This window comes from Myotis daubentonii, chromosome 5, assembly GCF_963259705.1.
Source record: "Myotis daubentonii chromosome 5, mMyoDau2.1, whole genome shotgun sequence".
Lineage (NCBI taxonomy): Eukaryota > Metazoa > Chordata > Mammalia > Chiroptera > Vespertilionidae > Myotis > Myotis daubentonii.
The window spans coordinates 109,698,380-109,724,337 of NC_081844.1; the positions used below are offsets into that span (position 1 = coordinate 109,698,380).

Below are 25,958 nucleotides of genomic sequence, written 5' to 3' on the forward strand. Positions count from 1 at the left end.
ACGGAGGAAGGAGAGGTCAGCGCCGGCTCGGAGGACGCGCATTTGCACTCGCCGTCTGGCTGGATCCCGAGCCCAGCTGTTCGCCAAAACCGAGCGACGAAGACAGTGAGACACACAGCCCATCCATGGGAGGGCTGAGCCTGAAGTAGCTGAGCAGATCCACACAGGAGGGCACGAGCTAGCAGGCACCAGCAGGCACAGGGGCCCTGTTCTGTCTGAACAACCCCACATAGGAGGGCACCAGCTAGCAGGCACCAGCAGGCACAGGGGCCTGCTCTGTCTGAACAACCCCCTGGGCTCTCTCAAAGCCTTGCAGCCGAGGAGATGGCCTGCAGGCCCGCGCCCGCCCCTTCCAAATGGTTTTCTTCGCTCTGTCCAACTGCGCACAGCCAACTCCCACGTTTTAGAAAAGGCATTTTCGTTCCCCTCATTCCACTAGTTTCCGACGCCCGCCCAGGGAGAGCGCAGGCTGGTGGGGAGGCTCACAGACACGGCACGATGGCACTTCCTGCCCTGCACCCCGGGGACAGGCGAGCGGAGAGACCCCTGCGGGAGGTGACACCCCCGGAGACCCTGCGGCTCCTTGAGTCCCCTTTAAGGCGGTGGCCCCTGTGCCCACCTGGCGGCATTGGGATGGGCAAAGGCACTGAACGCTGTAAACTCCTTTTCGGTTTCATTAATCCTCACCTGAGGGTGTTTTCTCATTGATTTTTTGAGAAAGTGGAAATGGGGGGGGGGAGGGGAGAGAAACACTGATGTGAGAGAGACACATGGATCGGTTGCCTCCCTGCGGGTATCAAATCTGCAATGGAGGTACGTGCCCTTGGCTGGAATCGAACCCAGGGAACCCTTTAGTCTGTGGGCGACACTCTAACTGCTGAGCCAAACTGGCCGGGGCTTAACGCTTCAACTCCTAACGGCACGTGCCCCACGGCCGCGCACAGGGACGCCGTGGCTCCGACACTGCTCAGCGCCATGGCAGCCCCGCCGGCCCCCTGCGCAGCCCGTCTGTCAGTTTTTCCCCACGCCGTGTTTGCGGGGGGCCCCGGCCGGCCGGGGCTGGTGGCTTGGCCGTCCCCCTGTTCCGCAGTGCTCCCCTTGCTGTCAGGCCCCCGCCACCCCGTCACCCCGGGGGCGGGCACTCACCTGCTCGTCTCCGCGCTGTACTGGCCCTTGCCCACTTGGTTCACGGCGCACACGCGGAACTGGTAGGTGCGAGCGGGAGTCAGGCCATGCACGGCCACGCCTGTCATCTCGGGGCTGACGTCCGCCAGGTGCACTTTCCACGGAGAGTCTGCAGGAAGCAGAGCAGGTGCACACCCGTGAGGGCGCGTCCGAGGGAGAGCAAGCGAACCGCCCGTGTCCCCGTGAACCGGCCCACACGCCAGGGGACGGGGGGACATCTCTCCATCATCTGCCGGCTGGGATCGAGGGGAGAGAACCCCAAACCCGGCCCTTAGCCCCGATCTGGGCGGACAACACAGCCAAGAGCAGTAGGTAGCTGTGACATGCACCCCCTGCCCCCCCCGCGCGGGTTTTAAGTGGGAGCAGACGCCACTCATGTGAGATCCCGCGTGAAAGCCCAGAGGGGAATGAGCTAGACCTCAGTGCCTGAAACGCGCGCTGCTAGGAACACGGCTGCACGGACCTCAGGTTGCAGCCGTGCCCGAGGCACCCGGCACCAGACCCTGCCACTCTGTCCAGCAAACAGCCCGGAGCCTTTCGGGGGCCACAGCACGAGGGGGGTGCCCTGTGTCCACGGGAACCTTCCCGGCACGGCTTGCGCTCTGTCAGGTGCATCCAGTCTCAGGGACAGGAGTGGCCTGTCCCCATCCCCCTCCGTCTCCCCACACGCCTGGCCCGCAGCCTCCAGCCCAGCGGTGGTCCCATGGCCTGTCCTCTCCCCGGCTGGCCCATCGCCACTGAGTCGGGGGCGGTGAGCCTGCAGGCGGTCAGAGGGGCGCTCCCGCATAAACAGGAGGCCATTGCTAAACAAAGTGTTCAGTTTGCTTAAGAATAATTTGCGGTTTGATCCCCGGCCCTGGTGGGGCAATCGTGTGGGAGGAAACCAGTTGATGTCTCTCTCACATCGATGTTTCTCTCTCCCTCCCTCCCACTCAGCACCATACATAACAGTAAGATCCTAGTAGACCTTCCACTGTGACAGAGAATGAACAATAGGAGACGCAATTATACTGATTATTTTAAAATTATTCTGACCAGCCAGCAAGATATAAAAACAAAAAGAAAACAGCACTTTTTATCGTTTGGAGAAGATGGGATTGTCTCCCTGGAAAACTAAGGGGATCGATCGAACCCTCGTTAGAATAACGCGCGCTCAGGGAGCGGCCGAACGGAAGATGTGCTCCCCACGCTCCCACGAGAACGCCTGGCCAGCAGGGGCGGGAGGAAATCCCGGTCACGCGCCAGGACTCATCGGAGGGCACCATTCCCGGGAGGGTGGGAGCCTCGGTCCACGGAGGAGAAGACAGGACTGCCAGGAAGTCAGTGCTCAAAACCTCACCACAGCCTTAACGAGGTTACACCGGCAAGGAGGCTAGTTTTGAAACTTTGCAAAATAATTCCAATTCTTTCCTGAAAGAAGCAACAGGTGACAAGAAGTAACAACATTCTGAACGGTGAGGGGACTCACTTTTTATCAGCGATGACAAGTGTTGGAACCAAACCAAGGAAAACGCTCTAAAACTGGTGAAAACCAGAAGATGAATCAATGCATGCAAATGAACCCCAAACGGCCTGCTGCATAAACAGGGCCTCTTAGCAAGTAAAAACGGAGCCAGCCCCAGGAAATAGACTGTTCCGGAACACCGCGGGGGAGGGGAGGCCACTGGGAAAAGAGAACTCCCGTGTCGAAACGCGCAGCACACCTGAGTTCCAGGTGAACTAGAGTCAAATGCATCACAACTTACAGCTTTAAAAGCCAGAATGCCAGCCCGGCCGGCGGGGCTCAGTGGGTGAATGTTGACCTATGAACCTGGAGGTCATGGCTCGATTCCCGGTCAGGGCACAGGCCTGGGTTGCAGGCTCCATCCCCAGTGTGGGGTGTGCAGGAGGCAGCTGATCAATGAATCGTTCTCATCATTGATGTTTCTCTCTCTCTCCCTCTCTCCCTTCCTCTCTGAAATCAATAAAAATATATTAAAAAAGGTAAAGGCAGGAAGACCACACCTGAAACCTATAGATCATGTTGACGACCAATGTCACCCCAGTACATTTAATACAAAAGATGTTAAAAAAAAATAATAAAGAACAACAGCGAGAAGAAACGTGTAGGAAGACATATCCTATACTCAGTGCTGAAACAGCCCAACAGGAAAGCAATAAAGGAAATCATAAAGGAAAATGCCGGTGGGTGTAAGTACATAAAAACCAAACACTCCGGGCTGCCGGAAAGTTACACACAGAACGAGGGAGCAGAGCAGGCGGGAAGCATGCCCGTCACAGAGGACAGGACCCCGGGCCTTGGGAAAGCAGGGAGGGGCACTGACAGACGCGCGGAGGAAGGCGGCGCCGGGAAAGCGCCCGGCAGCCCGGGAATAGGGCGACGGCTCCGAGACCGGAGCGGGTGAGGATCTCATTCATCCGTCCTCCGGTCGACGGCGCGGAATGTCCCGCAAACTCGAGCAGCAGACGTTACTGTTTCCTTCCGGATGTTTCCACCAGGGCTGGGGCCCTGCCTGTGTTTGGTGCCCCCAGGGCCCCCTTGGGTATCGGTGCCAGGAAGGCCCAGCAGGACGTGAGACAGCGCCCCAGAGGGGGAGAGGGATGGGCGCTGACACAGGCGGGGGCGGGGGGGGGATGGCAGGTGCAGCAGGGCGCAGGCTGGGCACTGGGGGCCTGTGAGCGCAGGGGGCGCAGGGTGGAGCAACGCCTTGTTGCCGAGCGCAAAGCCAAGCCTGAGCGGCTGGAGGCGCATCCGGAGAGGCCGGCGGCGGAGCCTGGACCACGCTCCGAAGCCCAGCGTCTAATCTTACAGCGGGGACTTCTGCGCGGCCACCACAAAGGGATGGAGGGCGCCGGGGGCGGCAGGAGGGCCAGGAGTGAGCGTGGGGAGGGCAGTGTCGCTGCTGCGAGAGGTCGGGGCGCGAGGAGAGGAAGGCGCACTGGACGCCGGGAGGCGGGGCACACGCTGCCCCCGAGGACACGTGCAGAGACGGTCCCCATCACGGTGCGGTCGACGTGCAAATCAGCCCCAGGGGGAGGCATGAGGAGCTCATTTCAGGGTTCGTCCCGGGGACAACACCGAACCCAGGACCCGCTCAGGGCAGCCTGTGTGCATGGCCCTCCTCCGCCCCCCATGGGGCTGCAGCCCAGACCCAGGCTCACAGGAGGCCCCGCCATTCCTCTGCCCCCACGGGCTCCCACTCGCCGCTGGCCTTGCCTAACCCAGAGCCGGGTTCGGCGGCGGCTCCGTGAAGCACCGTGGGGGCCTGAGCAGGACCGGGGGTGAAGGACATGAGGCCCAGAGGGAGCCCGGGGCCCGCCGCCCGCCCGCAGCGACTCACTGTTCTCCGACAGCTCCACCACGTAGCGCAGGACCGGGCTGTTCCCGTCGAAGGGGCGCACCCAGCTCAGCAGCACCGCGTGGCTGTGTGCGGCGTCCAGGCGGGCCAGCAGGTTCTGCGGGGGGTGCGGCAGCTCACTGGGAGGTGAGGGTCAGAGGAGAGAACACAGGTCAGACGGAGGGAGCCGGCCCGCGCCCGCCATCCCGTGTGCAATGCTGAGAGGGAGCACGTACCATCCGCCCAACACAAGCAGCACGCCTCCCGCCTCGGAAACCCGCCCGCACACTCGTGCGCGGCTCACTCGCTCTCCGAGCCCGACTGGCCCAGGCCCCTGGTGGGCCTGAAGGGCCGGTGACTGCAGCTTGGACCGGGCGGGAGGCGCCATTTCCGCACGGAGCGTCATTAAACAAGTGGCCACGCACCGGTTTCACAACCCGAGGCTGTTCGCGAGAGGCAGTCAGCCCACCTGCAGGAAAGGCCCGGAAATGGGACCGAACCCGGGTCCGACACTGGGAGTTTCCAGCCCAAACGCGCCCGCACATTCTCTGAGGACGGGGATGCGGGGGGGGGGGGGGTGTCCTGCGCCCTCTCCCCTGCTGCACTCGGGAGGCCCGGAGAAGCGCCCAGAGGGACACGCGGAGGGGACAGGCCCGCACCGCGGGGGAGGAACAGCACGCGGCGAGGCGGTAGGGGAAGCAGTGGGTTCTGCTGACGCTGGGGCCGGTGTTCGTGGGACTCGCGGTCACAGAGCTTCCATGGAGGGCGCGGGCTCTCCCACGGCGCTCTGCCGCCTTCCATCGGCAGCTACGTGCCCCCTCTGCCCCCCGAGCCCTCACGGCTCCCAAGGCTGGGAGAGGACCCGCCTCGTGGCCCAGGGAGGCCGGGGAGAGCGGACGCCCAGTGCCCCTGTGCCACCCACTCACCAGGCCTGGTCTCCCCAGGCGTCAGTTACTGCTGGGCCCACGGGCAGCACGGAAAGCGGTGGTAACACCTGATGCTGTAATTCGGGAAGTGCACGCATCACTCTGAGGCTTCCTAGGCCGCCGTGCTCGCGGCGCCCCGGGAAGCAGCGCTCTGCCCATCGCACGCTCACGGGCAAGCGTTTCTGACGTGGACGCGGCGCTGAGCGAGCGCAATGGAGAAGCAACTGGGCCTGGACTCCAGCTTCTTTTCTTTGTTGTGAATGAGCGTGAAGTTAAAAAAGAGCTACTGGCTGGCCGGGTTGGCTCAGTGGTTGAGCATCGGCCTATGAACCCGCAGGTCAGGGTTCGATGCCGGTCAGGCCACAGGCCCTGGTTGCGGGTTCGATCCCCAGTGTGAGGCGTGCAGGAGGCAGCTGATCAATGATTCTCTCTCATCATGGATGTTTCTATCTCCCTCTCCCTTCCTCTCTGAAGTCAGTAAAAATATACATATTTTAAGAAGGAGCTGTTATTTCCGTTTGAGTTCTCCAATAGCCACACCCGCTCCGGCTTCCCCCAAGGACCCCGACGGAGGCGTCCGGGGGACGATGCCGCTCTACCCTCCACGTCCACCCGAGCTGCTTCGCTCAGAAACGGAACCAACGCTGTGGAGTCGGTCCCTCCCGAAGACACGCTCAGCGTGAGCGCGGCTCAGGGCCGCCACGGCTGTAACGCGGAGCCTGGCTGGTCTCCGTCCGGTTCCAGGAGGGAACTTCCAACCCTGGGCTTTCCTGAGTGAGGGGACTGTCACTGCTACTCCTGGCCCCGGGCCAGCTGGGGTTAGGCCAGTGATGGCGAACCTATGACACGCGTGTCAGAGGTGACACGCGAACTCATTTTTTTGGTTGATTTTTCTTTGTTAAATGGCATTTAAATATATAAAATAAATATCAAAAAGATAAGTCTTTGTTTTACTGTGGTTGCAAAGATAAAAAAATTTCTATATGTGACACGGCACCAGAGTTAAGTTAGGGTTCACTGGGTTATGCTAACGAGGTCGCTGGGGTCAACCCTAGCTAGTTCCAGGGGTGGTGAGGACATGGCGTCTGTGATGCAGCAGAAGCCACGAGCCCTCGTCCTCCGTTGCCCAGCACATCCCGCTGCCCCAGCTCGGCCACGCCCAGGGCGGCGCCCGATGCAGAATGTGACTTTCACACGCGCACGAGACTCAGGGCCGGAGGAATCTACCTTCCCCAGGTCCAGCCTCCACACGGGAGCCCCTCTGGCACCTCCCGTGTCCCACCTCCCCCGGCTCGGTGCCGCGGGCTCGCTAACGCCTTGGAGACCGACGGGTTCTGCAAGTGACATGTTTTGCTTATCTGGGGATTAAGCTCCGTGAGAGTCTCCATCAGCGCATCAATAACCGATGATGGCGGTTTCATATATTCGAGTCCGATCCAGAGCATCCACCGATGGAAGCAGATCGCATCTCGGCTTTCCGCTGCAGCTTCGAACGGAGACAGACGGAGAGCACGGTGACTCGCAGCCGGGGACACGCAGAGAGCGTGACAAATGCCAGGGCGGAGGGGACCGTGGGGCGGAGCGCAGGGCGGAGTCACTGCGCAGTGGAGAGGAGGGGGGCCGCCATCAAGCCCACTGCCCACAGTGACAGCCGGAACGAGCAACAACAGACAGCCGTGGGAGGGAGAGCACCTCACCGCTTCGAGAGAAACGGGAAAGCAACCGGCAGGACTGTGGCTGCAGGGGCTGCGGGCAGCGGAGGCCGGAGACGCGCTTTTCTGTAAAAGCACCAGCGTCACGCGGCCGAGCCCATCTCCCTCAGCTTCCCTCCGAGGAGGAAGACGGGGGGGGGAGGGGGGACCCTGATGATTCTCGGGACCCGGCCGGGACTGCGCCCCTGACTACGGTTTGTCACCGGGGTTTATTATAGAACCTGCCCCCACTCCAGTCTTCATGGGGCCCCATAATGGGGTTTCCCTGTAGCCCGTTCACAGGAATGGGTCTCTGATCTACTAGCAACTGCGTCTTAAATGATGAGCAAGGAGCTGATCCACGGAGCCTCGGAGCTGGTCTCTCGGGTGCTGGGCACGGCTCTGCGGGTCCGGAGTCACCCAGACGTCCCCTCCCTCGGGCACCAGCCGCTCCGAGGAGAGACACACCCAGGTGGGGCCAGCGTGTCACCTTGACCCTTGACCCTGTGACCTGGATTTACCGGACGCGTCTCAGGACCATCCGGGGTGCAGAGCCTGTGCTCGTGGTGGAGGAGGAGGCGGCCCTCCTGTGAGTCCTCCTCGTGGCCCCCCCTCCGCAGACCCCCCAACCCATCGGTGGGGGTGCTGCCCAGCCCCGGCCTGTCCTGGCACCGGGCTCAGCAGCAGACTGCTGGTCACAGGGCCACGGACACAGCAAACCCAACCCGGCCGGGGTGGAGGGGGGCTGCTGAGGACAGCGGGTGACGTGTGCATGGGGCGGGACGGGAGGGATGACGGGTGGACTGCTGCTGGGTCCCCCCTGAGCCAGGCTCCAGGCGGCTTCTACAAACACTGGGTCATTCACACCTCACAGCAGCGCCCTGAGGAGCGGGATAGCGCGCCCAGTTTCCAGCTCAGGAAGCCGAGGCTGAGAAGTGGGGAACTTGCCCACAGTCCCGCCCTGAGCGAGGGGTGGGGAGGCCCCAGGGACCCGCCCAGGCTCTCACATGGAGGGCGGCGTGAGCGGCTGCCCACAGGCAAGCAAACGGGAGCCAGCCTTCCCCCCCAAAATCCCACTTCTAACCTCCGATCCCTATGTTAACAAGCAGCTTGAACTCAAGTGGCGGGGCGCCGGTGGGCGGCGAGGGCGCTGCTTGGCGGTAAGTGCCTCTCGGTGGCTTCTGCAATTGAGGTTTTCCCTTTTCTTTTTCTGTTGCCATCGGAGTAAATCACGGGAATGTGGCTGCGCTCGATTGGGAAGCTCTGAGCACGACGCCCGCAATCATGAGCCATGATTATTGTCATCACCGCTGGCATCTCGGGCGCGCGAGTCAGGGCCTGTGCGGGTCGCAGACGCCGCCGTCACCGCGGCTCCCCATCCATCCCGATCAGGAGCAGCCCGTGATGCTAACGACAGTTCCCGCGGCGCCTTCAGGCACCCCGTGCCGTGCCGCGTGGGTCGCATCACGGATCGGCAAATGCTGCCACAGCTCCCGTCACGGGAGACTATTATCTCAGAGATACGGCAACACCGGCTGAAAAACGCGTTTTACTTCAAGGAAATCAAAGGAGCGAACGGCTGGGGAGACACGTAAATCACAGAACACACACCGCGGGGCGGGAAGGAAGGAGGCGCGTGTCCGAGGCGGGCAGGGCGGCGCCGGGGACAGAGGCCGTGGGAAACGCTCGAGTGACTCGCTCGGCACCAGGGACGCGTGATGTGCGGGCCCTCAAAGGCAGTTTCCTATGTGGCCTGGACTCCCACGTGTCCACATTTAAACATCCTCCCCACGGGCTGCGGACGGGAGGGAGACGCAGGGCCGGAGTGGACCGGGCGGCGCCGGGTGCCCAGGCTCAGGGCCGCGTGGGCGAGCCTGCGTTCGTTCTCAGGGAGAAGCCCAGGGTGTGGCACTGAAGGCGACGAAGGGCGTGAGTGACATCGGGAGGCGGGTCACCAATGGCCAGTGACACACATTCATTCATTCATTCATGCACTCAACCAACCACTCACATCTACTGAGTGTCTGCAGGGCACAGACACCGCCAGGCATCCCCTGACACCGCCAGGCACAGCCAGACACCGCCAGGCATCCCCAGACACCGCCAGGCACAGCCAGACACCGCCAGGCATCCCCAGACACCGCCAGGCATCCCCAGACACCGCCAGGCACAGCCAGACACCGCCAGGCATCCCCAGACACCGCCAGGCACAGCCAGACACCGCCAGGCATCCCCAGACACCGCCAGGCACAGCCAGACACCGCCAGGCATCCCCAGACACCGCCAGGCATCCCCAGACACCGCCAGGCACAGCCAGACACCGCCAGGCATCCCCAGACACAGCCAGGCATCCCCAGACACCGCCAGGCACTGCCAGACACCGCCAGGCATCCCCAGACACAGCCAGGCATCCCCAGACACCGCCAGGCACTGCCAGACACCGCCAGGCATCCCCAGACACCGCCAGGCACTGCCAGACACCGCCAGGCATCCCCAGACACAGCCAGGCACTGCCAGACACCACCAGGCATCCCCAGACACAGCCAGGCATCCCCAGACACCGCCAGGCACTGCCAGACACCGCCAGGCATCCCCAGACACCGCCAGGCACTGCCAGACACCGCCAGGCATCCTCAGACACAGCCAGGCACAGCCAGACACCGCCAGGCATCCCCAGACACCGCCAGGCACCACCAGGCACAGCCAGATACCACCAGGCAACCCCAGGCACCGCCAGGCAACCCCAGGCACCGCCAGCCACCGGAGCGCAGAGCTGTGCACCCAGTGCTCCCACTTCAGCTGGGAGTGAGCGCGGTGCTTCCTCCGGGTGATCCCAGGAGCCCATGAAGACACCTGGCGGCCCAGGGTGCATCCGGGAGACTGAGGGGCAGCTCCTCCAGGTGGAGATGGCGGAGGACAGGCCGTAGGGGCAGAGACCGCGGAGGCATCTGGGGGGGGGGGCAGGGGCACAGGAGGATGGAGCGCTGGGGTCCGCGGGTCCAATGGCGAGAGGGGGGAGCCCCCCATTTCCCCGCTCACGCACAGAGCTCGGGGTCACCTGCATATGCCATGGCCGCAGCACCAAGACCCCGCACACCCTCTGGGCTGAGGCTCCTGCTGTCTCCCTACTGACTGGGGTGACCTTTGCCCCCAAAGAGGAGCCTCTACAGAGAACATGGCGTGGTTGTCCTGGACGAGACCCTGCAGGCAGCAGGCGGGCGGGGCCGGTTCAGGTCCTGGAGGCACCGGGGCCGCTCCACAGCCTTACCCTCTCACCCCCTCACCCCCTCACCCTGGGCCCTGCACAGCCTCACCCAGGCCTTACACAGCCTCACCCAGTCCCACAGCCTCACCTCCTCACCCTGGGCCTTACACAGCCTTACCCAGCTCTGCATAGCCTCACCCCCTCACCCTGGGCCCCGCACAGCCTCACCCAGTCCCACAGCCTCACCCGGTCCCACAGCCTCACCCCCTCACCCTGGGCCTTACACAGCCTCACCTGGCCCCGCACGGCCTCACCCGGCCCCACACGGCCTCACCCGCCCCCCTGCAGCAGGGCCAGCAGGGCTGTGGTCGCTCACTCCTCCCAGTGTCTGTGCTCCAGCCCATCTGTCACTAACAATCCCCCCCGCCTGGTCCATGGATTCAGACAATGAGGCTGGCCTGTGCCCCGCTCAGGCTCTGCGTCCAGGAGTGAGTTTGTCTAGAGGACCCCGGCTGGTCGGGGTGAGTCAGCAGCAAGCCTCTCACACGGCCTTTCCTCGGGGCGCCTGCCCGCTCCCCGGGATGCGGCGGGCCGAGCTGGCTGCTGCGCCCCGGCCCCTCCCCTCCCCGCCCCCACCTGCCTCTTCACCGGCAGGTTTACCCTTACATGGATGAGCTCGGGGAACGTCTGCGAGGACAGCATTTCTAAAAATGAGCTGAACAGAGTGTCAGCTTCCTGCTGTGAACAGAGGGAGTCACGCGGGAGAGAGGCTGGACCCCCGGGGCCAGGCCAGAGGACTGGCCGCCACCGCAGTCCCGGATCCCCGAGGAGCTTAGGGAAGTGCTGTTGCCCTGGAGGCAGGTGCTGGCTGACACGCCCTGCTGGCTGCAGGTCCGCCTCCTGGCGGGAGGCCCCGCCGTCTCGCCTACCGGAAGCTCTGATGGGCGCTCGGTGGAAAGTGGCCTGTTACCTGCCTGTTACACGGCAGACAGGACCTCGCACCGCAGAGACGCTGGGGGACAGGACGCAGGGGTCAGTGAGCGCCAGCGAACCCCCTGGAACGAGGTGGAACCTCCTAAGGACGCACCCGTGAGGCCTAAGGCACCGGCCACCGGCCACTGGCTGAGAGCCACGGTGGGCGGCACCCGTGAAGGGCAGCCCGGGGCGGGCACGTGGCCTCTGCGATGCCGCCCACAGAGCCGGGTGGGAGGGGACACGGTACTCACATCACCTCCAGCCGGGCCGTCCGGGAGTCGCTGCCGCCCTCAGAGACGATCTCGCAGGTGTAGTCTCCGATGTCGCCCGACCACGTCTGGCTGATGAGCAGGGACCCGTCCGGCTCCACCACGATCCGGGAGCTGCTGGGCGGGGCGAGGACCACGTCGTCCTTCCTCCACACGTAGCTGCAGCCAAGCACAGAGCCTGGGTCAGAGCGGGCAGGGAGGGTCGGCCTGGCCCCTCCGTCTGTGAGAAGCCGCGCTGGGGCCTGTAGGTGCACTGACCACCTCACTGTTCTTCGAAAGGGTGAGTTCTATCCCATGTGGGCTATACGATAACAGCGGAACAAAAAGAGCCCTGGCCAGTTTGGCTCAGTGGGTAGAGCATCAACTGCAGACTGAGGGGTCCCAAGTTTGATTCCAGTCAAGGGCACATGCCCAGGTTTGCGGGCTCAAACCCCAGTGGGGCGTGCAGTAGGCAGCTGATCAATGATTCCCTCTCATCATTGATGTTTCTCTCTCTCCCATTCCCTTCCTCTCTGAAATCGATCCTATATAATAAAAGGCTAATATGCAAATTGACCGAATGCGGAACAAACCAGTTGCTATAATGTGCACTGACCACAGGGGGAGCACTGCTCAGCCAGAAGCCGGGCTCACGGCTGGTGAGCACAGCGGTGGAGGCGGGAGTCTCTCCCGCCTCTGTGGCTGTGATAAGGATGTCACACACTTGTCACACCTGTCGCTATGAGCACTGTGACATACACCTGTCACACCTGTCGCTGCGATAACTGACATACACCTGTCGCTAGAGCACTGTGACATACACCTGTCACACCTGTCGCTGCGAGCACTGCTCCTCTCATTCCCAGGAAAGTCCCGAAGGACAAGTGCTGCCTGCACAGGGGCAACGACTGTCTAAAACCCAGAGCAGAAGCCCCCAGTTCCTGAACAAAGAGCAGGTCACACGCAAACACATGTTCACCGTTTGCCAAACACCCGCCAGAGACGAGGGAGACGTCAGCTGCCTCCGAAGCCAGTTAAACCACGTGTGTGCATGTGCCCGCCCCCTCTGCTGGGTGAGCGCTTCCGAAAGCCCCATCGCTGGCTGCACGCCTCTGGCTCGGGCCGAGTGCAAATGCCAGGAGGGTGTGTGTGCGCATTTAGGCTTCAGGCTCCAGCCGGCGTCTGACAGCGAAACGCATTCTGCAGCCGCGAGTGCGGGAAGCGGCCTGTGCCGGCGCCACGGCGGCCTGTGCTGGGTCCCACGGCGGCCTGTGCTGGCACCACGGCGGCCTGTGCTGGCACCATGGCGGCCTGTGCTGGGTCCCACGGCGGCCTGTGCTGGGTCCCACGGCGGCCTGTGCCGGCGCCACGGCGGCCTGTGCTGGCGCCACGGCGGCCTGTGCTGGCACCACGGGGTCATTACCTTCGCAGTCTGAGCTCCATCAGGACGGCGCTGCAACCCCTCCAGACCCGCCAGGCCCGGCCCTCTCTCCCCCCGCCCCTCACCCCGATACTGTGGTGCTCTCTCCCCCGCCCCCCTCTGCACCCACAAAGGAGCGCTGCACGAGGCCGGGAGAGGACCCTGTCCCCGGAAGTGATACACAGGCGGGCGGGAGCGGGGACGTGTGCGATTAATGACGGAGCCCAGACCGCGTGGCGCCGCGACCTGCGGCTGAAATCCAGTCCCTGGCATTCTCCCTCTGGCCTCAGCACCCCTTCCCGAGCCCACGGAGTATGAACGCCCCCACGGGGGGACGGAGCTACCGGAGGGAGACGCGGGGGTCGTGCGTGGCCCCGCAGCGCAGCGTGGCCGTGGTCCCCTTGATCACCACGCGGTCCTCAGGGGGCGTGACGATGGACGTTCGATCTGAAAACACAAGTCACAGCTCAGACAGAGCCACAGGCTGAGCGCTCCCGCCCTCCGGGCACCGCGCTGGGCCCCTGACAGCAAAGCCGAGTGTCCCTTCTCCCGGCAGGACGTGCGCGTCGCGGCACCAGAGCCGCCCGGGGACCGAAACGCCCTCCCACGCAGCCGGGAGCCAGGCCTCCGCCCTCCCAGGCCACCGAGGGCCCAGGCCCCGAGGAAGCGAGAGTGGAAGGCCGGCTGCGATGGTCATCGGGTCCCCGCTGCCACTCCCAGGGAAGCATCCGTCTCCCCGAGACAGTCGGCATCGGGGACGTCTGCCGGCCGCACGGCACCCGGGGCTGGCGAGGCGCCTTCATTATCGCGGGGCATGACTTAGTCCTCGCAGCAGCCGGTGGGCACGGCGGTGTCACACCCCAGCTCCCGGGAGGACAGAGGCTCAGCCATGCCGGGCTGCTGGTGCCACGGAGCTGGAGTGGCCTGGGGCGAAGGGGTAGGGCTGGACTCCGCCCAGACCAGCGGCCGCCACAGCGGGCCCGGTGACAGCCATGGCATGTCTCCCGTGCGCACCTCTGTGAGCGCAGCCGAACTTGGGGTCACCACATGGGTTCAGGGCAGCCTGACCCCCTGCAGCGGGCGTGCAGGCCTCTCTGAGCGTGCGTTTCCCGGGGGCGGGGGGGGCGGGGGCGCTGCCGGTGCTGCGGCTGCACAGCCCCGTGGGCGCGTGGGGACAGCACCCGCAGCCACCGTGGCTCCCGCATCCACCGCTGTTCGGACCCTGGATCTGAGCAGAGCCACACAACCGCCTGGCGAGCGGCCCAGTGACATGCAGACGTCAGTTTGTCACCAGTTTGTAAAGATGAGGCTCATTTTAGGGACATCCCCCTCTTCAGCACCTGACCATCGGGGGTGACTGGAAGGCAGTGTCCTTAGAGCCCCTCACGTTAGGAGGCCGTCTATCAGAGTGGACGCCACGGAAACCAGAAACACCTCCGTGGACATGAGGCGGAGCCCAGGGGGCTTTTCCCGAAGGATGGGGTGCGGCAGGCGCCCCCTCACGCACGTTAGCGTTTCCCTCCTCACAGACGGCCGGGGACTCTCTCAGCGAGCACAGGTGACTCTGCTAGTCCTGCGTCTGTGAGCGGCGCTGTTTTAGTGATGCACGGCCGCGGGGAGACGGGGAGCTCACTGGTGAGCGAGGCTACGGAGTGGGGTAGGCATGCTTGGTAAGCCAATCCCTATGCTCCGGAAAACAACTTACCTGCATTTCAGAAACCCGTGTTAGAGACAAAATAAGAAGAATCAAACGTTGGAGAAACAAATCTCTCTCTCTCTCTTTCTCTCTCTCTTTCTCTCTCTCTCTCTCTCTCTCTCTCTCTCTCTCTCTCTCTCGGCTCATGCCTCATATCTAGGGAGCATTCATAGTTCATAAGCTAGGACTGTTCTAGTTGGTTACAATGATAACAGAAAAAAATATCTTCTCTGTAGGATTTTAGTTCTTGACTTGGTTTTCTCGCATAATCTGCCCGTTTGCTATGGGAGCCACTTGGGGGCACCAACCCAACTCACTGACTTGAAAAGTCAGTCTCTCCTCTCCCGAAATGCCCCCTTTAAATCTGGAAACACACTCGCTGACTGTTCTTCGGAAACGGAAACGTCAGTTAAGAGCAGGTTCCTGGAAATTAGCGGTGACAATCCTCCCCTCTGGGCGCCCCGGAGTCGGGACATCAGAAGGTCCCCGAGCAGAGGACACGACGGTGAGGCCAGGGCGGGGGCGGAGCCCGCAGGGGCGGGGTCCTTACTCCACACGGTGAGCGTGGCCGATGCGTTCAGGGACCCCTCCGTGTTGGCTGCGTAGCAGGTGTAGGTGCCGGCATCTTGGATGAAGACGGGGCTGATCTGCAGGCCCCCCGATTCCAGCAGCATGAACCTGGGAATCCGCACGGAGCCGCTGGCCAGCACGTGGCTTCCTGGAGACCAGAGAGAGGACAGGCGCGTCCGAGCCCAGGGCCGAGGGAGGGCCACGCTCAGGCCACCACCGAGGAGCAAGTCAAGGAGAGGCCAGAACGAAGGGGGCCCTTTACACACGGACACCCCCGCAGCGGGTCCTCCAGCGCGATTCACAGGAGCGCACACGGACACCCTCCCTCCACCGGGACGCGGACACGTCTGCCACGTCCCTCTGGGGCGGTCCTGAGCCGTCTCTACGCTTGTGCGCATTGGAAATGCTCTCGTTCGCTATGATCCCACCTCAATCGAGGGAGAGAAAGCATATGACAGACAGAGGGCCTGCCCCCTTCACCTCTGGCCTCCCAGGTCCCCCGCCGCCAGCTGGGCCTGTGCACAGGCTGAACCTCGGAGCTGAGGAGCTCCCTCCGGTTTTGCGTCCCCCAGCGTGGCGGGTCCGTGTGCATCGCCGAGGCTCAGCGCTGCGCTGGCCCGGCCCCTGCGACAGGGCCGCTGCCTACCTCTCCTCCAGGTGATGGCGGGTCTGGGCGCCCCGGACACCTCGCACCTCAGCGTGGCCGTCATCCCATCTGTGACCGTGGTGTCGGCCGGAAGCTGAGTGAAGGCTGGTGCGACATCTGAGTGAGGAGGTGACAGGGACAGGCTCAGCGTGGGCCCCTCGGAGGGACTGTTCAGGTGGCTTTCCATAGGACGGAGCGCGAGGCAACCAGTGAGGGTGCCTGCACCTGCCCGGGCTCCCTCTCGGAGCTGCGATCCTGCCGCCTGCCCGCCCGCAGAGGACCGCCTCCTCACGGCTGTCCCCAGGCCTGAGGGACCCGGAGGCCTGGACACGCATGCTCAACAGTGTTTGTTAAATGAACATGTCAATATTGATTGTGCTACATTGTATTTTCATCCCATTAAAGGTTTTAATTTGAAAAAAGCCCCTTTTGCTACACCCTACACTTACAAATCATAATCATTTATCTGTTCTCCCTCCAGTTGTCATGGTAACCAGCGTATGTAGCACGTTCATTTAAATTTCCAATCTGATCTTTGCAAGAACCTTGTGAATTGGGCTGGGTTGGCTCCATTTTGATGACAACACTGAGGCAGAGAAATTAAGTAGAGCTTCCCAGGTCTCTCAACAGAGAAAAGGTTGGCCCCCAACCCGGGGGCCGAATGCAGCCCCAGGCCTGCTTTTGTCAATAAAGCTTTATTGGAACACAGCCCACCCGCTCTGTGCTGCCTGTGCTGCTGTCCTTCTCCAGCAGAGCTGAGTCGCTGTGACGGAGGCCACGCCCCTCAAAGCTGGACCAATGTACCGTCTGCCCTTTTAGGAAGAGGGCCAGTGCCCGCCCGCCCCACCCTGGCCCGCTGCTGCCAGGTCTGCTTTAAATAATTCTAATGCATCCAACTCGGGTTCCGGCTAAGTGCCCAGACGGGGTGACAGGAAACATAATTTCTGTTTGAAGGGATTTTAACAGAATCCCTGTGCCCCCAGTGTTATTTCTATTGTTTGAAGGGATTTTAGTTTCCGACGCTCCGAACTGGACGATAAACTTGACCCCGGGGCACAGTCCCGGAAGTGGGCCCAGGTCACTGAAGCGTACGCATCGGCCTTAGGCTCTGTCCGCCCCTGTGGGCTCCCCCGGCCAGCACACGCCGGCCCCGACCCGCTTCCTCCAAAGGCTCTGCCCCCCGAGAAGGCCAGCATTTTTCCTCCGAAAGGACAGATGGGCCCGGTACCGCTGCCTACTCCGTCTGAAAGGGGGAAGACGGACAGGCACGGAAAAGAAGCCAGGAAACCCTCCTTCGGGAGAACAGTACCCCAGCTGTGGGAGGTTACGGAGCGAGGCCGGAGACAAGGGAAACCTCCCGCATCCCAGCTGTCAGAGGCCCAACATGTCCGTCGATGGGGCAATAGAAGCAGCTCACAAAAGAGCTGTAATCGTCCAATAAAACCACAACAGAGAATGAATATTTAAAGTGGAAACGCTATCTCAGGGAAAAGAGCAGGAACGAGCTGTTCACTAAATGTCCAGAGAACCGGCTTTCCTGCTTCTTGGTGCTGGGTCCCCGCGACCTGCTGAGAGCAGGGCGGTCCCCTGGGGCAGCCATGCGTGCGCGCCCCAGGCGTCTGCAGAGGTGACGAGGGGGTTGGGTGCTGCAGTCACCTGGGCCCCACGCCCGCCCAGGTCCCCGAGGGGACCCCTCTCTGAGTGTGCCACGCGGGCCACGGTCAGAAGCTCCGGCCTCTGGTGGCCGGTACTCACTGGTGACGTCCAGGTAGGTGGAGGTCTGCACCTCGCCCCCTTCGTTGCTGGCAAAGCACTGGAAGATGCCGGAGTCGCGGGGACGCAGCCGCTCGATGCGCAGGCCGCCTGGGAGCAGCCGGTAGCGCGGGTCCTGGAGCTGGCTGAGCGGCAGGGCGTCCTTGTACCACTGCAGCCTGGGCGGCGGCGCCCCTGCGTGGAGGCAAGAACCAGGCGTCACAGATTTAAACCTCGGGAATTTCTTACGGGAGGGAGCAACGGCAGTATTTTTTTAAAAAATATGTGTTTACTGATTTCAGAGAGGAAGGGAGAGGGAGAGAGAGAGAGAAACATCAATGATGAGAGAGAATCATCGATTGGCCGCCTCCTGCACACACCCTACTGGGGATCGAGACCGCAACCCGGGCCTGTGCCCTGACTTGGAATCGAACTGTGACCTCCTGGTTCATAGGTCGACGCTCAACCACTGAGCCACGCCGGCTGGGCAGGGACAGCAGTGTGTTAACAGGCACTTCAGGTGTTCCTCCTCCCACGTGGCAGGAAGCAATGGACCCGGCACGGCTTCGGGGGGCGGTGGGGAACACGCAGCCCCAACATGACCCTTCCAACGCCCTGCGCCGGCCCCAGAGAGCTGACCTGAGACCCAAGACCACAGTCCTGAACTGTGGCGGTGGGCACAGCGCTGGCGGCGGGCACAGCGCCTGTCGAGGCCCCAGGAAAAGCGCAGGAGCAGCTGGGCTATTTCTGCACCCGTGGCTTGTGCCTCGGTTTCCCTCGCTGTAAGCGTAGCCAGGAGAAAACACGCCCACGCGGTGCACGGGAGGGAGCACACTCCGGCCCCCACTTCAGACGCTGGAAGAAAAGATGCCTCCTTCTCATAAATAAAGTTAATGTCGTGGAATATTTCAAGATAATGCATTCGCGGATCCTGTTCTTTGCCTTAATTATGTTTCCTGTCAGTTTTTATTAAACCAGGAAATTAAAAAAAATCCATTTCGAGGTAAAAGCATAACGACTCGTGTAAAACCTCATAGCGGCGGTTCCGAGAGGAACCGCGCCGCCGCCTGCGCCTTCGCCGTCGGAGTTAAAAGAAAGCGGTAAATCCCACGCCGGCCACGCCACGCGAGAACCTGCTCCCACGTGTGTGCCTGCCCTTCCCACGCTGTCACCACAGCGGCCGTGTCAAGAGCGTGCTCCTCAGGGGCAGAGCTTCCGATCGTCGCCGTGGAGGGGCGAGGAGGGCTTCCCTTTTGGGGCAATTCCAGGTCAAAAGCAGGGTCTCACCCCCACGCACTGCAGACGCTAACTGCACAGCTTCCCTTTCAGTCATCGGCCTGACAAAGCTGGGCTTACTCAAGCGGGGACAGTGCGACCACCGCCGGGGACGTAATTCCTTGTAAGATCCGTGTTCCTCTTCGCCCTCCCCCCGCCCCGGGCTCAGGGAGCGGGACAGAGGGACAGGAGCGGAGCAGGGCCTGCACCCGGCCTCCGGCCTCCCTGACGGACCCGGGCTCAGACCGGGTGGGTCACCTGCCCGGTACGTAATGACGACCCCTTCATGCCAAACGTTGGCGAAGGTTTAACGGGAGGCACCCACCGCACGCGTCGCCCTGGCCCCGAGCGTGTGGCTGGGCCTTGCCTTCAGGCTCCGTCCATGTGAACAGGGAGATGACACGCTCCCCCGTGGCCCTTGTGAAGGCTCGCGAAGGGCTGGGAGGTCTCAGGAGGAAAGACCGCTCTTAAGGGGGCCGGACAGTCACGGGAGAAGGCCCCTCTCATTTCCTGACCGCCCCAGCACTGACGCAGCCTTTGTTAATGCAGCGCCCAGAGAGCCCGTCTGAGGCCGAGTGTGGCGCCCTGCGCTGCGGGGTGGGAATGGTGGCAGCGACGGCTAGTAGTCACGCGGCCTGAATAACAAGAAAAGGCAGCCCAGTGCTGAAACGGCAGAAACACAAATCCTGCTCAGAGAATTCACAGCATCTCCCTGTCTACAGAGCGGCGCGGTCGTGGGTCCCCATCACCCGTGGGTGAGGACTAGCTTCCTGCCCTCAGGCCTGGGGCCGTGGCTGGTGGAAGCGGAGCGTCCAAGGGAGTGAGAGGACGGCCTACACCAGGCCTCCTGCGCTTCCTTGTATAAATAGTACCTTCCCCGGAGCAAGGTCAAACACCTTCCCAGGTCAAACACCTTCCCAAGGTCAAACACCCTCCCAAGGTCAAACACCTTCCCAAGGTCAAACACCTCCCCAGGGTCAACACCTTTCCAAGGTCAAACACCTTTCCAAGGTCAAACACCTTCCCAAGGTCAAACACCTCCCCAGGGTCAACACCTTTCCAAGGTCAAACACCTTTCCAAGGTCAAATATCTCCCCAGGGTCAAACACCTTCCCAGATTAAACACCCTCCCAAGGTCAAACACCTCCCCAAGGTCAAATATCTCCCAAAGGTCAAACACCTCCCCAGGGTCAATCCTTCCCAGATCAAACACCTTCCCAGGTCAAACACCTCCCCAAGGTCAAATACCTCCCAAAGGTCAAACACCTTCCCAGGGTCACATGCACGGCCACTGGGCTCTGCACAGTCCCGGTTTCTGGCCTTGCCCTCAATGTGTCCCTCCAATGATGAGGACTCTGCCCTGGAGAATGCCCTGGGTCCCCCCACATCACGGCCCCCCAGCGGCCCCCACACTCACCCATCGCTTCACACGCCATGTCCACGGTCTCCTCCACTTCCACCACAATCCGACTCGCGGGCTCAGCGGTGAAGTACGGTGGCTCTTTAAACAAGAAAACAGGAGCTGCTAAGCAAGGAGCATATTTCAGAAGACGCTGCAGCCTCGAGCCGGGACTCTTTTTAAAAACTGTTTTTGGCCGGACCAGTGTGGCTCAGTGACTGAGCACCGCCTTACAAACCAGAAGGTCAGGCTTTGATTCCCCGTCAGGGCACCTGCCCGGGGTGCAGGCTCGCTCCCCAGTGGGGGGTGTGCAGGAGGCGGCCGGTCCATGATTCTCTCTCATCACTGATGTTTCTCTCTCTCTCTCCTTTCTCCCTTCCTCTCCGAAATCAATAAAATTATATTTTAAAATGCATTGAAGAAACTCTTTTTGAAAACTTCATCCGTTACCAATGTGCGCACCAAGCCTGAGCACGGAGAGCAGAGGCCAGAGACGATTTATATTCTCAGGTCTCGGGCAGCAAATTACAACCCAGAGCCGCGGCCACTTTTCAGCGTGTGGGCTTGCATCACGAACCATCTCAATTCAGGCTTTAGAGGCGCTGTCCCGAGGGCTCATGGAGGTGGATATCTACAGCCAGAATCTCATAGGCCAGTTTGCTTCCGTATCGAAACTAAGCATGACTCCCGAGGCGTGCTGGGGGCCGCACCAGGCTCTGGCCTGTGCCGGGGGACAGTGCAGTCCTAGTAACATCCTCTCTAAAGTCTTAGCAGTTCTCCTCCAAAACACAGATCTAACGCTCCAATGCAACAGCAAGTAACAGCTGAGGGCGAGAAGAGGAAGGGCCTGGCATGCCCCTGCAGCAGCGAGCGCGTCGCCACTCGCCTCTCTCTGGATACTGCACGGACCTATTCCACCAAAAAAACACACCAAAAACATCGTGGTTGCACTAAGCAATGAATTTCCTTGGAGCGGAAATGGCAGTATTTTTCTCTCTCAGTTTATTCAGCAGAAATTCAACAGTGGCCTGGCCCAGTGCGTGGCGTGCTTAGGGGGCAGCGATCTCATTATCACGGTGACGAAGGCGGCCGGGCTTTCTGAGTGATAATTAATGCCGGGCCGGCCGGCCAGAGGCCAGGCGCGGTGTGACTTTGTAACGGTGCCGAACGCGGACACGACAGCCTGGCGAGCCTCCGACAGCAGCTGTCGCCCCGGAGCAGGCAGAGCCTAGAGGAGAAAGAGGCTCGCAAACAGCCCTTTCAAGGGACGATGGCGGTGACGGAGAAAAGGCAAGGTTCCCGGGGTGGCAGTTAGGTGTCAATTTTGCGTCCCCGGCTCATTGAACGGAAAGCCTGTGCCTGGCGGGAGACGGGTCGGAACCTCTGCTCCATGTGGACCCAGTGGACCTAGTGAACCCGGCCCGAAGGACCACGGCGGAGCTGCCGCCCGCCTCCTCAGGCTGCTCTTCCCTCGTAGGTGACCCTCGGCCTCTCCTTCAGCGGCCGCGGCGGTGGCAGCATCCCTGTCCCCCGCTGCCGGCTCAGCCCGCCACTGCCGCACGCAGGTCATGCCGCGCCGCTGCGGGCTGCCGTCCGACTGTAGGGGTGAGTGTGTGGGGGACCAGCACTGGCCTGGTTAACTGGTTTTCCTTTTCTAAGGGCACGCTGTAGCTGAGTGGGTTGCACGGTCCCTGCAGGTATAGGAGACGGTGGGGAAGGACACTCTGTCCCTTACTCAGTCTCCCTCCATGGCAGCACCGCACAGAACTGCGGCCATCAGAGCCGGCAAGGCGGCGGCCGAAGCAGGCAGCGCCCCGCGCTCGTCTCCGCTGGCTGGTCCCCGTGGGCGCGGGCACAGGTGCTTAGGGTCATGCGGTGTCATCGCCCGCGTAGGTGTGGGTGTCACCACAGGCCCGGCACCGCTCTTCTGTCACCGCCCCTCCCGGCGTCTCTGGCACCGTGCCTGGCCCAGCTCTGCCATCCCGTCTGCCTGATGCTATGGGCGCGGATCAGAGGGCAGGGCCTGGGAGCCTCCCTCACTCAGCAGCGCCCTTGCGGTTCATTCCGGAGCAGTCGCTCTGCGAAGACGAAAATCCACCCATGGACGGTCGCGCCCACAGACCACACAGCTCCCGCGGCAGCGACTGCGATGCCTGCGGGCAGGTCGGCTCTTTCTTGGTTGGCAGTGCCCGCGGGTCCCTGGTGCAGGGAGGGGCCTGGCACGGGTCTCGCTGCACACACTGACGCCGCCGTGTGGAAGCCGGCCCTGCACAGGGAAGTCACGCTCCGCTGTGCGGTGGGTGGGCGCCTGGCCCCCCTCGGTGATGGGGCGGGAGGCTCTTCTGGCAGCGCAGGAGGAGAGCCTGGGGTCTGTGCTCCTTTCCTTGTGGCCGAGGACACATCCCAGGGCTGGTGGGGAGGAAGCTCCCAGCACCACTGGGTTAGGGTCACGTGAGGGGTGAGCTGGGTTAGGGTCACGTGAGGGGTGAGCTGGGTTAGGGTCACGTGAGGGGTCAGCTGGGTTAGGGTCATGAGGGGTGAGCTGGGTTAGGGTCACGTGAGGGGTGAGCTGGGTTAGGGTCACGTGAGGGGTCAGCTGGGTTAGGTTCTGAGGGTCGGGAGGGACCAGGAGGCAGAGCCGGTGCTGGTGCTGCTGGCAGCGGGTGCAGGCCTCTGGGCGGTGGCGGTGCCCGCACTCAGCCGGGTGCCCCTGTTCGGCCGCAGGAGGGGGCGGCAGCAGGGAAGCCCACGGCGGGTGAACAGCTGTGCGTCTGTCTGGTCTCATCCGCGAGGGAGGCAGCCACCGAAGCCCCCGTGCTCGCTTCCTTCCCTCTCACGTTCCGACGAGAGCCTCCCCGCCCGAGACGCCCGGGGCGGCGGGCGAGGTGGTCATCGCCCCAAACGGACGGGCTTCCCAGGGGGCTCAGCAAGTCCCACTGTCCCAGCAAACGCTGACGAGCGGAGGGGCCTGACACCGACCCCGGAAGCCGGGGTGCCCTGGCGCCTGCCAAGGCCGGACGGGGGCTCTGGGTGAGCGTCTGCCGTGGAGGCACAAGCAGAGCCCAGCTCGCTCAGAGGCCGGGTGTTCGGGAAGCGGCGCTGCTGGGCCGACGCTCTAGTTCCGGGAGATGATCCCCGCCGCTCAGGACGCAGGCTGTGCTGTCTGAGGAGCCGGACTCCAGTCTGTGCAGCCCCCACCGTGGCTCCCGCAGCCGCAGGCCGCCTGGTGGGCGCCCCTCCGGGAGAGGGTGCGTTCACGTCGGGGCTGAACAGGGTGAGACGGACCCGGCCTGTCCTCCGGGTGCTGCGCAATCTTCCCCGTGTCCAGGGGCCACAGGTCTGTGTGGCAGGCGTGTGGCAGTCACGTGGAGGCCGGAGACACGTCTGAGCTCCAGGCACACATCCAGGCAGCGGTTGCTCCTCCTGCGAACTTGTGTGAAACGCAGCCTTCACTCTGACTTCCTTTGCAAAGGGGCCAACGGCGCGTATGTCACCGAGGGGCCACGGCTCTCGGGAGGGCTCCGGCACATCCACTCTCCTGGGGCCTGCCCTTCGTCCTGCGGAGGAGGGAAGGGGCGGGGGTCCCCTCCCTGGAGCCGGCGGCACGGCCACCTCTCTGCTGGGCAGGCCACGATGACAGGGCCGGCCGCGCAGGAGGACAAGGGCTGCGGGCTGGGCCGGTGGGAGGAGAGCAGCCCTCGCCCCGTGTCGGGCCATCACATCACAGTCTGAACGTCACCGAGTTCCCCTCGCCGCGTGCGAGGCCGCGTCCCGACCCGCCACCCTCCAGCGCTCAGAGCAGTGGTGCCGGTTCCCCTCCGCTCCGGCCGGGACGGCACTGGGCTCCGATCTCTCTGACACGGAGGGAAGGTACATCGGGCACCTTCTCACTGCCTTCTGGCCCAGAAATGACAGCAACAGCATTATCTCTGGGCCCTGATCATGGCGGTCAGACACGAGCCACGGAGAGCCTGGGCCGGGGCCAGGGAGGGGCCCTCCCCGCGACCGGCCACCTGCGGCCCAGGCGGGGTCAGGCGGCTCAGACCAGCCCTCGGCTTCAGTGATTTTCTTGGGAGAGAAAAGCAGGATGCGTTTGGGAGATGGAATCAGGCCACCTCCCTGCGCCGGGTTCAAGATGAAGCTGGGGTGAGTGTGACTGAGCTTCCCAGGGAAGGCGGGGCAGCACCAGGCCCAGCACCCCCAGGGGGAGCGTTACCTGTGATGGGACAGGGGTCACTGTGATGGAGGAGGGTCACTGTGAGGGAGGAGGGTCACTGTGGGGGAGGAGGGTCACTGTGAGGGAGGAGGGTCACTGTGAGGGGAGGAGGGTCACTGTGAGGGGGGAGGGTCACTGTGAGGGGGGAGGGTCACTGTGGGGGAGGAGGGTCACTGTGAGGGAGGAGGGTCACTGTGAGGGGAGGAGGGTCACTGTGAGGGGGGAGGGTCACTGTGGGGGAGGAGGGTCACTGTGAGGGAGGAGGGTCACTGTGAGGGGGGAGGGTCACTGTGAGGGGAGGAGGGTCACTGTGAGGGGAGGAGGGTCACTGTGAGGGAGGAGGGTCACTGTGAGGGAGGAGGGTCACTGTGATGGAGGAGGGTCACTGTGAGGGGGGAGGGTCACTGTGAGGGGGGAGGGTCACTGTGAGGGGAGGAGGGTCACTGTGAGGGGGGAGGGTCACTGTGAGGGGGGAGGGTCACTGTGAGGGGGGAGGGTCACTGTGAGGGGGGAGGGTCACTGTGATGGAGGAGGGTCACTGTGAGGGGGGAGGGTCACTGTGAGGGGGGAGGGTCACTGTGAGGGAGGAGGGTCACTGTGAGGGAGGAGGGTCACTGTGAGGGAGGAGGGTCACTGTGATGGAGGAGGGTCACTGTGAGGGAGGAGGGTCACTGTGATGGAGGAGGGTCACTGTGAGGGGGGAGGGTCACTGTGAGGGGGGAGGGTCACTGTGAGGGGAGGAGGGTCACTGTGAGGGGGGAGGGTCACTGTGAGGGGGGAGGGTCACTGTGAGGGGGGAGGGTCACTGTGAGGGGGGAGGGTCACTGTGATGGAGGAGGGTCACTGTGAGGGGGGAGGGTCACTGTGAGGGGGGAGGGTCACTGTGAGGGAGGAGGGTCACTGTGAGGGAGGAGGGTCACTGTGAGGGAGGAGGGTCACTGTGATGGAGGAGGGTCACTGTGAGGGAGGAGGGTCACTGTGAGGGAGGAGGGTCACTGTGAGGGAGGAGGGTCACTGTGAGGGGAGGAGGGTCACTGTGAGGGAGGAGGGTCACTGTGAGGGGGGAGGGTCACTGTGAGGGGGGAGGGTCACTGTGAGGGGAGGAGGGTCACTGTGAGGGGAGGAGGGTCACTGTGAGGGGGGAGGGTCACTGTGAGGGGGGAGGGTCACTGTGATGGAGGAGGGTCACTGTGAGGGGGGAGGGTCACTGTGAGGGAGGAGGGTCACTGTGATGGAGGAGGGTCACTGTGAGGGAGGAGGGTCACTGTGAGGGAGGAGGGTCACTGTGAGGGGGGAGGGTCACTGTGAGGGGGGAGGGTCACTGTGAGGGGAGGAGGGTCACTGTGAGGGGAGGAGGGTCACTGTGAGGGGGGAGGGTCACTGTGAGGGGGGAGGGTCACTGTGATGGAGGAGGGT

The 25,958-nt window shown here is 62.9% G+C and overlaps 1 protein-coding gene across 1 annotated transcript in view; it reads right to left on the reverse strand.

Annotated features, from left to right (window-relative positions):
* Positions 1-25,958, reverse strand: part of SDK1 (sidekick cell adhesion molecule 1) — a 544,320-nt gene that overhangs the window by 80,923 nt on the left and 437,439 nt on the right. Inside the window, exons 8-15 of the mRNA XM_059699383.1 lie at positions 20,345-20,428; positions 17,656-17,847; positions 15,901-16,017; positions 15,235-15,402; positions 13,333-13,435; positions 11,572-11,748; positions 4,527-4,663; positions 1,147-1,294 (exon numbers count right to left, since the gene is read on the reverse strand). Coding sequence (XP_059555366.1) covers positions 1,147-1,294; positions 4,527-4,663; positions 11,572-11,748; positions 13,333-13,435; positions 15,235-15,402; positions 15,901-16,017; positions 17,656-17,847; positions 20,345-20,428 — 1,126 coding nt within the window. The remainder of the gene's footprint in view (positions 1-1,146; positions 1,295-4,526; positions 4,664-11,571; positions 11,749-13,332; positions 13,436-15,234; positions 15,403-15,900; positions 16,018-17,655; positions 17,848-20,344; positions 20,429-25,958) is intronic.